General features: G+C 38.3%; 1 protein-coding gene across 1 annotated transcript in view; it reads right to left on the bottom strand.

Moving 5' to 3' along the window:
• Positions 1–291: 291 nt before the first annotated feature.
• LOC135473261 (putative carbonic anhydrase-like protein 1) overlaps positions 292–13,904 on the bottom strand; it is a 46,505-nt gene continuing 32,892 nt past the window's right edge. Inside the window, exons 6-11 of the mRNA XM_064753108.1 lie at positions 8,796–8,862; positions 6,523–6,677; positions 5,014–5,130; positions 3,718–3,757; positions 2,000–2,101; positions 292–1,438 (exon numbers count right to left, since the gene is read on the bottom strand). Coding sequence (XP_064609178.1) covers positions 2,079–2,101; positions 3,718–3,757; positions 5,014–5,130; positions 6,523–6,677; positions 8,796–8,862 — 402 coding nt within the window. The 3' untranslated portion in view covers positions 292–1,438; positions 2,000–2,078. The remainder of the gene's footprint in view (positions 1,439–1,999; positions 2,102–3,717; positions 3,758–5,013; positions 5,131–6,522; positions 6,678–8,795; positions 8,863–13,904) is intronic.

The following is a 13,904-nucleotide window of genomic DNA, read 5'->3' as shown; positions in this document are numbered from 1 at the left end:
ACATATCAAATAAATAAATGAATAAGTTCAATTTCAACTATATATCTTTCTCGAATTTACCACAACTTGCTTTGTTTCTGCAGGACAACGTAAAGCTTAGAGCGAGCAGTTTTTCCCCAAACTTACAAGAACCTGGATTCTCACTATAGCCATGGTAACATTCGGTTTACAGCCAAAGGTCGTGGCATTCAACATACCTTGCAAGCGGATTACTCCGCTTGGAGGTATTGATATTTCACTTTTATATAAATAAAACTAAAAGGTGTTTTAGTCAGTCGTATATTTTACACTGTAGCTGCGCAGCCTTCAGCAGCAAGAGTTCGTGGTCGTTTTCACAAAAAAGGGTGCATTCCTTTCAACTGGAACTCATTTTCACCTCTTATTTTCCCTTTTAAAATACTAGGCGGATGGTTTGTAATAAATGTTTTTTGTCACAATGGTTCCAGATAAAATTAAATGAAGTAAAAGAAAAATGATGAACAATCTGTTAAAAACACGGTATCTGACACTGTTCACCAGACAACATTAGAAGGACTTGGATTCTGTACAGGCGCCATCTGGTGGTAGGAAGAGAATACTTCCGGTGTGAACCGCGGTTCACCCGGTCAACTGAGGCTCATGATGAATATGGCAGACAGCAGTACATTTATCAGCCAACAGGACAGAAAGCACATTTTCAATAGCTAAATAGATACCGGTATATAGGTAAGGCAACTTGATAAAATTACTTACAGGCATAAATAAAACGGAAGAAAGATAGATATCATAAAAAGATGTTTCAGACATCCTTTTGTCGGATAAACTAACCGCGCTCTGATTTGCCGCCTCAAATATTTTCCCCATCTCACACACACACACACGTCACAGGGGGCTGGCAAACATTTGGGAGAGGTCTAAAATTAATCTGATCTCCCGGTCTTTGCCTCAGGGGCACAGATTCCTACGAAATCCACCAACGTCGACACAAACATACAGCCTTACATTGTTGCTTGTGCTATCCGATAATCCACATGGAGCAAGAGGTGTCGTCTTCCCGCTATTCAATAATGTTTATTTCTTGGATCATTTCGTCCATGGCCGGTCTAAATTCTCCAAAAGTGAATGAGTTTTGTCCAAAAAGTCGCTTTGGTCTTGAAAGCACACGAGTTACCTCCCTTGACTAGTGGAACAATCTGTTTTCACACCGTAAGACACTTATATAAATAGGCTAGATATGTCTGCATAGTTAAAGGAGTAGTCAAACATCACCACCGCACACACCCTGGAGAGAAATCTGCCAATATCGTCTTTGGAAGACAGTTTGGGAAAGCGGTGTATACAAACATGTCTGCCAGTAATGGAAAAACCCTGTTTAACAAGGTTTCAGCTCTCTGTATACTTTGGTAATATGCATAGTCCTTGGACAAGTTCAATCAATGTTTTGGACGTCGGACAGTACCTGAAATGCCAGAGAAGAACAGTTCAGAATTAATTTACATCGATTAAACAAGGCTGATGTGAGCTATTCTTACACAGGATAAGTGAATAGAGCTAGTTCATTTAATGATGGCATAACTAAAGGGGTGAAACGGTGAGGGAATCGGCAAGTTAGGAAACGAACGGATTGATTTAGTGTGGGAAGAGTAAAAGAAAAATGTCACAGTCATCTGTCAGCTACCGCGCAAAGATATCAATGAATTAACCAATCAATCAATCAGTCATGGATAGGGACGATTGGGGAATTGTTGGACAAGCAATAATTACTTCACATTTAGGCCTGTATTTGCATGGATGACTTTCCCCCTATACGGCCAGAGACAAATACGCCTCGTCTTTAAGACTCAGCCAAAAGTTCAATGTCTTCCTGCCGGCATGTCTGGACTCGTGGACAGCTATTAATCAAACAGCTAGCTTACTAAAGCCCCGAGATAATGGAAGAGCAAACCGACTAAAACTATACGCCCCCGTGCGGCAGAGAATGGCAGAGTTTAACTTGCTGATATATTTAATGTTTACCTACCTAGATATCAATCAATGGCGTTGTTTTCAGCACACATCTATGGCTTCACAATTATATCCCAAACAACACAGCTATATACTCAGTCCTTATAACGCTTATTGACTGTAAGAATGGAATAAGAGCAACATGAAATACATATATGTCTGCAATTTTTGGCATTTTTAGAAAATTGTATGCATGTTTGTCGAAGCGTATTTCACAGCTGAATTAGATACGATAAGCAAAATCCCTGCCAATACAAGAGCATCTAAATCCTAATTTAAGAATCAGGCCCCAATCAGGCAGCAATCTTAGACCTAAGTCAAAATTTCAGTCATTAAACTTGGGATGTTTCTTTCCGTTATTTTAACTGAAATTTGTGTTACAATAACTTACTCAGAATTTACTTTGTCAAGCAATATTTTGATCTTGCTACGTAACAAATAACAATTTTAAAGTGATTTGAAATGTTTGACTTAAATTTACCTGTATAATCGCTTTGTGATCCCGGGGCCTGGTTCTATTAGCGAGTAAGGATGCATTTGCATAATTGAGAGAAAACGAATGCAAGAAACATTAGGTTTATTCACGACATAGCCTGAGAAAACAGGACCGCTGAACCAACCCGACGTGACAATACGGTGTCTTTTTGATCCTTTAAAATAGGACTTCGAAAGCCAAGTCATAATCTTACTCAGTGCATATGCCCGCTACTGCTGTACACAATGGAATGTGGTATGAATATTACTACTTATTTTAACCTAAAAATGTAAATCCTGAAAAAAGCAATTCTAGAACCAGTTAAGCTGTCACTATTGTACGATGAATGTATCCATTCTACTGCACAGAACAAAGCGGTAAAAAATGCACGAAACAAAAAAAAAAAAACATAGTGCCCTAGTTGTACTTGGCTGTCTTAAGCCTTTCATTTTCTATCCTGGCTGAATCATAACCTCAGCGCGTTGAGAAATGTTGCCAGGTTACACGATAATACTGACTTCATCTTAGAGTGATTAACGTCGACTAAATTGTATAACAAAAAACATGATTCCACAAACATTCCATACAGCCATCAGAGTTTTACGCATTAAATATTTACATAAGTGGGAAAAACGGTGGTACTCGGGTGGGATTGGGAGCTAATTTTGCGCCTGACTGAAGCTCACCCAAATGAGTTTTCTCTGACAAGGTCAACCATTTCGGGAAAACTCACAAACAGAACAGGCAACTGGGTAATATTAGGTACACCTGTCATCATGATTCAAGCAGCCCAACATTGGTTCAGTACAGGAGCTTGAGGACGCCAGTCGTAGGCAATTTCTACCTAAGCATTTCAGCTAATGTTAAAAACAAGTCCGGTATCTCTTTTGTAAATTTTTGGAACACGTTAAATTTAAAGAACTGTTTCGAATAATTTTAGAACCTTGACGCCTAATAAATTGAAATCATCCCCACATCACCACATTTGTTTTTACCTAGCTCTGCTTAAACCATGGTGCTGGAAGGAGAGTATTAAGCGGGGTGGGGGTAGGGTGGTAGTGTTGGGGCTAATTTGCTACTACGTAAGTCTTTACGTGAACAGCTAGAATAAAATCCTAACTGAGGTAAAACGAAAAGAAATCGGATTTCAGTGGTTATGTGTGACAACTAACCAACTATCACAATGTCGTCGGTACTCTAGTTTTTTTGTCGATGGTGTAAGTATATCATTCTATTCTCATGCTAGCATTCGTGCTTACCTTCATAAAACATATCACTTTTCATTGTGCATCCTTTATTCTGTAATAAAACAGATATTTAAATAAATAAACTGAAGAAATGTTTTAAATTTCCAGCACCCTAATCCTTCAACAATTGCAACCACCTCTCTTTTCAAAACATTCTGACAGAACTATTGGGGGTAGAGAAAAAATCTGAACAGTGAAGCTTGCAGTGAAAGAAAAAAAGTCATTTTGGCATCAATTTCATAATAATTGTATGCATAGATTCCACTGAAGAAAGTGGTTGAAAAGGTTGAATATGTACAGTATTCCAGATTGGTTAAATGCGATAGGCCTTACATATGAGAAAAGAAAGCTAACATTTGATCTTGGAGCAGACAGACAGTTTACGCCGAACTCATGAATATTTCACTTATACGACGGCGGCCAGCATTATGGTGGGAGAAACCGGGGAATCCCACGACCATCCGCAGATTGCTGTCAAGCTTCCCACGTACGGCCGGAAAGGGAGGACTTGAATTCACAGCGATCGCATTGGTGACAGGCTTCTGGTTCATTACACTGCGCTAGCGTGCTAACTACCGGTACTGAGGAATAACGACAAATCAGCTTATATATATATATATATATATATATATATATATATATATATATATATATATATTATATATATATATATATATATATATATATATATATAATGCAAGGGGTCACGTGCCCAGGAAACCGGTATGCAACTCTCAAGTATATCAGGTAACATTAATTGGCCAATAGCGGAAACCACTGATTAATGCCTTTTCTGGTGTGTTTATTATAGGGTACTGGGAATAAATTTTGTTAAACTACTACGTCACATTGCTAAATGTATCCGTTCTAACTGGCTCCAGTGTCGTTTAAATGTGATCTCGCAAGTCTCGTGTTACCTGGAGTCCAGCGGAAAGTGTGACAGAAACTTTAAAAAGTTTGCAATACATCAAGGACACTTGACTGTTTAAAATCACGATGAAAGTGAATTCTGATTCGTTTACTGTTTCAGCACTTCGGCGTTTTGTGTATGTAGTTGTTGTAATTTGGAAAGTTTAAAGAGATTTTCACAGAGCTGTTCACTAGACGCCAAGTACCGCGTGGCAGGGCCAGGTTTTACGGAATAATTGCAGCGGTCGTTGCAAAAAGCTGAACACTTCTTACTTTATGAATATCTTGTTTTTTTTTTTTACTAAAATAAGGATGGGTTATGTGTAGAGTAGCCCATCACTCTTGTTAAACGCCACTCTCCCTCCCGCCCCAGGAATATCCCTCACTTCCTGTGCTTACAAAGTTTATATTTGTCCGTATAACTCTGTGGTTTACAGGTCGAACGGCGATTATTTCGTTCCAAGAGCATCTGTGGATTCTCGAAGCCACCTTTGTCAGAGCTCTCAGTAAGTCAATCTGAAAAAGAAGAGCACACGGCGTATGTTTATTGATGAAAATAGCACTGCAAATAAACAATAAAAACTTCTTCATGATTTATGAGGAAACTCAAATACTCCATGGTTTTTTTTAAGATGAATAGAATTTTTTTCATTATTCATGCTACGTATTTGTTTTGGAATTATGCGAAGACACGAACTGTCTACAAACCGATCCTGATAGCCTGCCCCCGCCTAGACAATAGCAGTTATTCTTTTCATTCAATTCCATGTTCTCTGACGATCATCTTTCCAGTAAAAATAGTGTATTGGAAGTTGTCTCGGAATGAATGGGTTAAGTCGAGACGTACAGAGTCAGCACTACATCCGAAATGCCCTGATGAATAAATAACTTGAAGATTGGCAAATGTTCAATATATGAAAAGCCACACCGGAGTAAAACTTTTCTTATTGTCAGCCTTATAAACGTCTTGAATCGTCCATTAAAAATGCAGCTTTTCTATCTTCGAGATAAATAAACCATAATTGGTTGAATTACAGAAAAGACGCCAGTCTAAACTGAATTTCAAAGATTCCTTCTATAAACACCACCTATAATAAAAGCTTTCTCCAGTTGAAATGGAATTTTGTTACCACATTGTGGTACCATGCCCATATCTGTGTTAGTAGACACCACTGGGGCACCAAACATTTGCCACAGACATATATCAAAGTCTATATTTTTCAAAGGATATTTACAATGTCAACATTTTCTGGCAAAGAAGGGCATCATGGTTTGGTGAGATTAATGCTGAATAGTAAAAACAAAATAGTTATACAAAATGGTTATCCAAGGTTCCAAAAAAAAGGAACAAAAAGGAAGTCATACTGAGATTCTCAAGGGCAAACAATGATCTCGACAACCCCTTTCTTCTTGAAAAAAATCTGATTTAACATTTTGTAAAAATTCGATGTGCCATTTTCAAATGGCATTATCTCATCCGCTCAAGAATACCTATACAAATCCATTCGCTTTGTGGTTTACCGATACTACTTTGTGTCCATCTTCGACAATATTTCCACTTGGCTCCTGAATTTGTTCTTTGATCTGATAATCTATACTTATATGGCTTCATTCAAACGGATAGATAATGTGGCCAAAAAGTTAACACAAGACTTTCCAATGCTGTGGTCGCTTGAAGATTTTCATTGAGACTCAACTAGATTCAGATATCCATTGACGGGTGATTCCTGTATATCTTCATTGAAACACGAGGATGCTCCCAATGGACAGATAAAGTTTGCAGTAATTATTCATTGGGATATTCACTGACAGCCTGTTACACTTATCAGATTAGATTACTTCTGTTTCATTGGATAAAAGCGCACTGTGGTCCCTGAGGATCATACCCTGACTCCGGGATAAACCTACCTGCTTTTTAGAAACATAAATTGGGCGGTTCAACACGATCCAGGTAACCGTCTCGTGACATCCGGGTTGTGTTAGCGAACCCTCGTATGTTATATACTGTGTTGTATTTGGTAAAATGCCTTTTATGTCTAAGCGGCCTAACGAATTCCGTTGACCTGTAAAAGATAAGAATTATTATAATAAACTAAACCAGGAATGATACAGATATGTAAAACCAGGACATCGTGCCTGTGTGAATTTAATTGTGGAAGCAATCCACTGTAGTGCAGTTCGATGACCCAGAAGCCTCTCAACAAATGGTGGCTGTGAGTTCAAGCCCAGCTCACGTGGCTTCCTCTCCAGTCGTACGTAGGAAGGTCTGACAGTAATCTGCCCGGTTTCCGCCCACCATAACGCTGGTCCCCGTCGTACAAGTGAAATATTCTTGAGTACGACGTTAAACGCCAGTTAAATAAATAAATAAATAAATAAATAGATACATGTAATCCGCTGATCATTTTAATGTAAAGTGTTGAGCTTCCGACTGATGACTTCTTCCGTTCACATGGCTTTGTTGGAACGCCTAACTTTATGATACACTTTCTGTGTTATTCTGTTAACGTATCTTGCGACTTTTCACCAGGAACATCCATTATGGATGAGGATTGGTAGATGAATGTCTGATGCTGCGCGTGGTCTTACGCCTGTTAATGATCAGTGGATGACATTTGCAATAACTAATTAATGCTTAGGAAATAGATCAAAAGTCAGAGATCCCTAAGCCAAGCAGACATGTGCTGTGCATTCCTGACTTTCGTTCCGTTCTTCTGGACCGCCCAAGGGCGGATTACAAGATCGTCTGTTCTCAAAGAGCGGCATATGCATTTCTCATGCATCCGGTTTTGGACTCGGTCAGTCTGCTGAAAGTTCGCCCTCTTCAGGTAACTAGTTCACGGTTTTCATCATTCATCTACACAAGAACATAATGTGCAGTCTAATACACCAATGATTTCCTTCATACTTTGGGTAAAACTACATATAATGCATTGGGAGCCCAGTGCTATTAAAGTCCAACGCATCCACTCGATTTCACATAGAGAATTGTGGTATTAAAATGCGAGACAAATGGCGAATAACCAATGACTATATTTCACAGTCCACAAATTTATACTATGCCGCTATAGTGTATCTACATATAAACCACCTTTAGAATTAACAAATAACAGTATTGTACATTATTTTTTCTACTCTTTTTATTCTGAAATCAAATACGAATTTTGTGAAGAGCTTATCTACGCCAGCCTGGTTCTGATATATTTGCAATGCCACTACCGGATGATTGTATTATACGAGCATATGAGCTCATGTCAAACGTTAAATGTCGAACGGTAACAAACGAATAGTGCACATGGATTCGATAATTAAACCAATTATTAAACATAACATGGAAATATATATTTTAGATTAGAGGTGTAATTAGATTTAATGAAACGCTGAATAAAAGCGAAAACAATATTGAAAGACATCGTATTCACGTAACCAAACTAATTGTATTTGATTAATCAATGTGCGTGCAGCGAAGCACAAATATACCTCTTCCATATATAAAACTTTAATTAGGAATGTAACTAATGGGTAAAGTTTTCTTGGGATCAATTGTATTTTTGACTCCTACGAAACTAAAATAATGGTACCAATGATAGTCTACATTGATTAAGGTCTTGTTGATTGTAATGTCGGTCTGCCAAAATAATGAAGAAAACATTGGCGACTGTGCTTAAAAGAATCCAAATGTCAGCTCGGGTATTTTGGTTAGCTAGGTCGACTTTTTTCAAGCACCAAAGACATATCGAAAGTTTTTGTTGGCTTCGGACGTAACTGGAAAGTTTGCCTGTACGTGGGCGTTAACGTATCATGTGGTTTTCTTTGAAGCAGGATGATCCCATGCAGACATAAGTGTACAGTGCTGCCTCACTAAACCAAGCACCAAAGACAGCAGACATGGAGCTCCATCTACTCTCAACATACTGACAATAGTGGACTAATCTATATACTTTGCTTTAATACAGACCACCAAACGAGATAATACAATGATTACCAATGTTCAAGTCATGGACATGACTCAATTTGGGGCTGAAATCCCGATGTAATGACAATACTGGTTGACCTGCACTTATCTTTTAACACTGAGTACAGGGGGAGGTAATATCAAGATAACCAAGTCTTAGGTATAATGGGATTTAGAGTTGATTTTATAATACAAAAGTTTCAAAGCAACAATGATATCCACTTACCCTTAAACCTAACTTTCTTCATGGCGTGTGCTATCACATCAAAATCTTCATGTTCTTTTTTTCCAATCTGAAACAGATAAAGATATATACTGGTAACTGTCTTTATTATAGAAGTGCATACAAAAAGCTTAATATTTACTTTTAAGGATGTTGTTATTTAACATGGGCAGTTATCCGTGCAGATGCCGATTTGGTCTGTGAGGAAAGCCCAAATATTAAAAAGCCGCTGTTTCCATTGAGTTTATATGACTGGACATAACCTCCTCACTGCACCAGCTGAACGCAAACAAACGCCTTAGAGCCTATACTTGATAGCTTTGTCCAACAAATAATTTCCAAACAACGCTAGGGCACCAAATGGCAGAGCCGCCAAGGTTAGGGCAATAAACCATTGATCAATAGGATCTCCTGTTACCAGCCTCCGGTGTATTGCCGGCGGATTTGCATAAAATGGCGACTCGGGTTCAAACTCGGATTGACCATCGTTCTCTTGTAATACAAGGCTACTTATACGCAGCCAGTTTGGTCACAGATAAGGTAGAAATGAAGAAAAGACTACACACCTTTGCGCCGAATTACATGTATTTCAGGCGGATAAAGCTTTTCCATTTGCCAGGTAAGTGGAAAGGTGCATCGTATTCGTTTTTTTTACTTCTATCATATATATTTATATATATCGATAAATCAGTATACCCATAAACCAAGTCGTTTCCTCGATGCTTTTGAAAACCCACAAGCCAAAGCTATTGACTGCTATATGTATCATAATCTTTGACAAGTTTTTACTTCACCAAATCACAAACTATTTGGTCACACTGTGATATGAGCACACATATACAAAAACTGGACGTATATCACATGAAGCTATGCGTCTAAAGAGATATTCGTATACCAGCCGTCAACCAAAATGGACGGTCCAGGCCAATAATCGCAAGGCCATTTCCCAAAATGACGTTTATCACAAACTGCCAAAGAGCCAAGAAAGCATAGAAAGTACGAAATTAGGACGAAATCACGCAAAAAGAAGCAGTGGACAGTTTTCAGTGATGCTGACACAATATTCAAATCGTGCGCCATGCTAGTATGTAAGTTTTTCAGCAAAGGAGAAGAGATAGAAAACTTGGAACTGTTGTGTTCAGGCGAGAAGACTCCATCATGTCTTTTTGTATTTTAAATCTTCTCTCGGTTTTACTTTTTACGACAACAGTCAGTAACACTCTTATCTTGTCGCTAGAACCTACTCATAACTGCTGTCTGTCATAGTATTAGGTATCTCTTTGTTTTCAGTGAGATAAAGTCAAGGCAGAAACTGAAATCTACTGAGGACTGATAAAATGTAGTCAGTTGTGTCGCTTTGTTGCAACTGAAATCTACTGAGGACTGATAAAATGTACAGTCAGTTGTGTCGCTTTGTTGCAACTGAAATCTACTGAGGACTGATAAAATGTACAGTCAGTTGTGTGGCTTTGTTGCAACTGAAATCTACTGAGGACTGATAAAATGTACAGTCAGTTGTGTGGCTTTGTTACAACTGAAATCTACTGAGGACTGATAAAATGTACAGTCAGTTGTGTGGCTTTGTTGCAACTGAAATCTACTGAGGACTGATAAAATGTACAGTCAGTTATGTCGCTTTGTTGCAACTGAAATCTACTGAGGACTGATAAAATGTACAGTCAGTTGTGTCGCTTTGTTGCTACTGAAATCTACTGAGGACTGATAAAATGTACAGTCAGTTATGTCGCTTTGTTGCAACTGAAATCTACTGAATGTTAAAGACTACAGAAGCCAGAGCAATGACGGCAGTGTGACAGTTGTTCAATGGTCACACATACTTCTGGTTATATGATGTAAGGCACAGCTAGAGTTGGCTCTTCGTCGCCATTGAAGTCTACTACAGGCTGTCGAAGTTTTTTTTTAAATACCAAATAGAACCTGTTACAATACGGAGACTTACTGCCAGTGAAATTTAGTAAAAGAAACTGATAGTTTCATCCTTGTGTGTTTTTTTTTTTTTTATTTAAATATTTCTAGTTAGATTTACAATTTACCTTGGTTAATTTGTGATGTTATATCATGTGCTCTTGACATTGCATTTACAGCTGATGGGATTACGCTTGCTGCAGAGGATGACTCCCACACAGCCTTTTGTGTCTTGTGACTTTCAAATGGGCACACAACCATTAGTCTTCCATAGTTTTTGACTGTTTACTCTGAAAAACAGATTGCCGCGTGTGTACACATTCTTTTTTCTTGACAGCCTAGGCTATAATGATAATTTGACACCTAAAATTTGCAATTTTTTTTCTGTCCATGTCATACCCTAAGGAGTACATGTATACAGCTATTATGGTGAAGGATGAAAGAGAGGTACAATCTACAGATGGTAACTGCCCCAGAGCGGTACGCCGAAGGTGTTAAACAAGATTAGAGAGAGTGTGTCGTCGAATTGCTTCGTGTATCTTTTTGATGTAAGTTCCCTGGGTAGCTCTAGAATGTTTTCCCCTGGCATCGCTCGGGTCCACTCCTTAGAAATGAGGTTAGGCTCTTCTGGGAAATGGACTTACAATCAGGTTACACGGAAGAAAAAAAAGAAAGAAAGCAAGAAAGAAAAAGACAATAACATTTCAAATTCAGGTAGTTTGTCTCTGCTCGAAGGGACAGATATTGATGCTATGTTCTGGTGTCAGTATTTAGCCGCTGTGATATTCAGTGAGACTATGAGCAACTGCACCACGGAGGCACAGCAGCCATCTTAAACCCAGATGTTAGATCAGTTAGTTAGCTCGCGTTTACACACACTTAATTCTTTCTACGGGAGAATTATTTTCTCATATCTTAATACAGTTCAGACTTATTTTCTGACCTGAATTTTTAAACTTCCGTGTTGACAAGGTTGTTCCAAAATCTATATCTTACATACTTGTATAGTTTCACTAGCGCTAATATAATTATTACAGACTGATAGGTGTTACTTAAAACGAAGGTAATGGACGATATATAAAGAGTGTGTACTTTCTTTGTACACGACGTTTTTGATTTCCATAATGGGTTTTCTTGGATATAAGCGATAAAACCATGTTTTTCCCCCCATAGACAAGGCCCTAAAATAAGTTTGCACACGGGAGTTTATTGAGTTTAAGAATATCGAGACTATAACGAGGCTAAGCATGAGACATGCCGAAACAATTAAAAAAAAACCCCGTAAAATCGTCCTGTTTTTCAACACAATAACTCTTGAAATAGTGAGTAAAACTTGAGTAAGACAAATTGAAGCCCGAAGGGGTTTTCATGCCAATAACAAATGGATTGAGTTCATGCTATCTTTTCTTCTGCCTGACAAAAACTAAAATCTGTAATGCTCTCTATCCATTTATCGGGGAATTTTAATCGTTCTGTAATATTTTTGAAAGGAAGGCGACTATTACGTCATATCGTAAGAAAGGAGGCCACAACTCTTTAGATCTTAATAAAAACTCTGTTTATGCCGACATCCAATGATTTTAGAGAGTTAGAAGGATTGATAGCGCATTTTATTCCTGTGAGACAAGTTACGAGTCTACTGGATTATTAACACATCTCATTCTCTTACCACTACATAAAAATGGCAATGTTTAAGGTAATAGAAAATGCACTTAGCCGTAATGCAGTCTCGACAAGGAGACATTGCTCTATCTGTCTGCAGTTAAAAAATAAACATTAATGCCTACCACATTATCAATGATTCAGAGCATGGATTTTCTCTAGAAATCAAAAACTTGACATCGTCGGGTCAACCTAAGCAATAACGCTGTGACAAGTTGTAACGCAGTTGCACTTAACTGAAGACGTCTTTGTTGCTCACAATCTCTGACGTACCTATGAAATTCCTTAGGCAATTCACAATTTCAATGATTTTGCTGTAAAGAAATCATTATCCAGAACAGACAAGCCTATTTTACCTTATTTTACCATCCGAGGCAAAAATATCTCATTGTTCATGGCAGATGTAAGGTTTAATCTTGTTAAGAAGAGTTTCTTTCCAACATTAAAAGCGAACCGTTACTGTCGGAGGGGTAATTGGCGGCATCTGGCAGGAGATTGCTCTGTGACAGATTTCTCCATCACATAGTTTGCGGGAAGGTCCATTTAATATACAACTAACAACAACTAATTCTTTCCTCATGTAAGTCCTACTGATTCGACAGACGCCATAAAGATCAAGTGTTTTGGCAACATCAGTGAAATATTTGGTGGATTTCTGGCAAGGCATATGGGAGGATTTGCCTGGCTCTTAGTGATCGAAAATTGAGTTTGGCTCCTTTCCCGTTCAGGATTTAGCAATAAAAGGAATAAGGAATCTATAGGTGTCGGTTCTAAAAGCCCGCAATCATTAAATGGACTTTTATGATGAATGCCGGGAAGACGAATTTAAAAAGCTTTTCATTAAAATTACAAGAAATCAAATAAACCATTTCCGAACTAAGCGATCTCGGAGTTACAGTATCATCATATTGCGAGTCGCCAGGAAAACACCACGAAAAAATAAATCCCAGTAAAGCCGAATAAAACAGTATTTGAGTTCAAGGATTTGTTCCATTTATGATAATCCTGGTTTTATCACGTGGGGAAGCTTCCTCCAATCAGCAGCTTTATATACTGAACTGGATTTATTCTTTTAGATATTATATTAAATTATTCTCACGCTAATAAAGAGAAAAGCTACAAACATTAGCAACCAACCGTAGTCTCTGTCCTTGTTAAACAAGCTCACCATTTGCTCTGAAAGTTCTTAAGGACCACTTCTGGGACCTAATGGTTAAAGCGTTCGCATTAAACCCGGGTCAGGTCATACCAAAGATTAAAATATGGTACTTGTTGCTGCTTCACTTTGGGTTCAGCACTGAGAGGTTATAGAAGTGTCATATAACTGGTTGGCTCGATGTCAGCATGATATGACTAGGTGGGGTGTCATGTATGGTGTCTTCGGTATGATATTTCAGTGGCTGCAGCACTTTGGCGGCATGGACTCGCCCAGTCACATGAAGACACAGCATATGTACACACACCTACTCGTTGTCATATGACTGAAAAATTGTTACGTATGCCGTAGAACGCATACCATTCACT

The sequence above is a fragment of the Liolophura sinensis genome, chromosome 8 (assembly GCF_032854445.1).
Source record: "Liolophura sinensis isolate JHLJ2023 chromosome 8, CUHK_Ljap_v2, whole genome shotgun sequence".
Classification (NCBI taxonomy): domain Eukaryota; kingdom Metazoa; phylum Mollusca; class Polyplacophora; order Chitonida; family Chitonidae; genus Liolophura; species Liolophura sinensis.
This window is presented reverse-complemented; position numbering and strand designations above follow the sequence as displayed.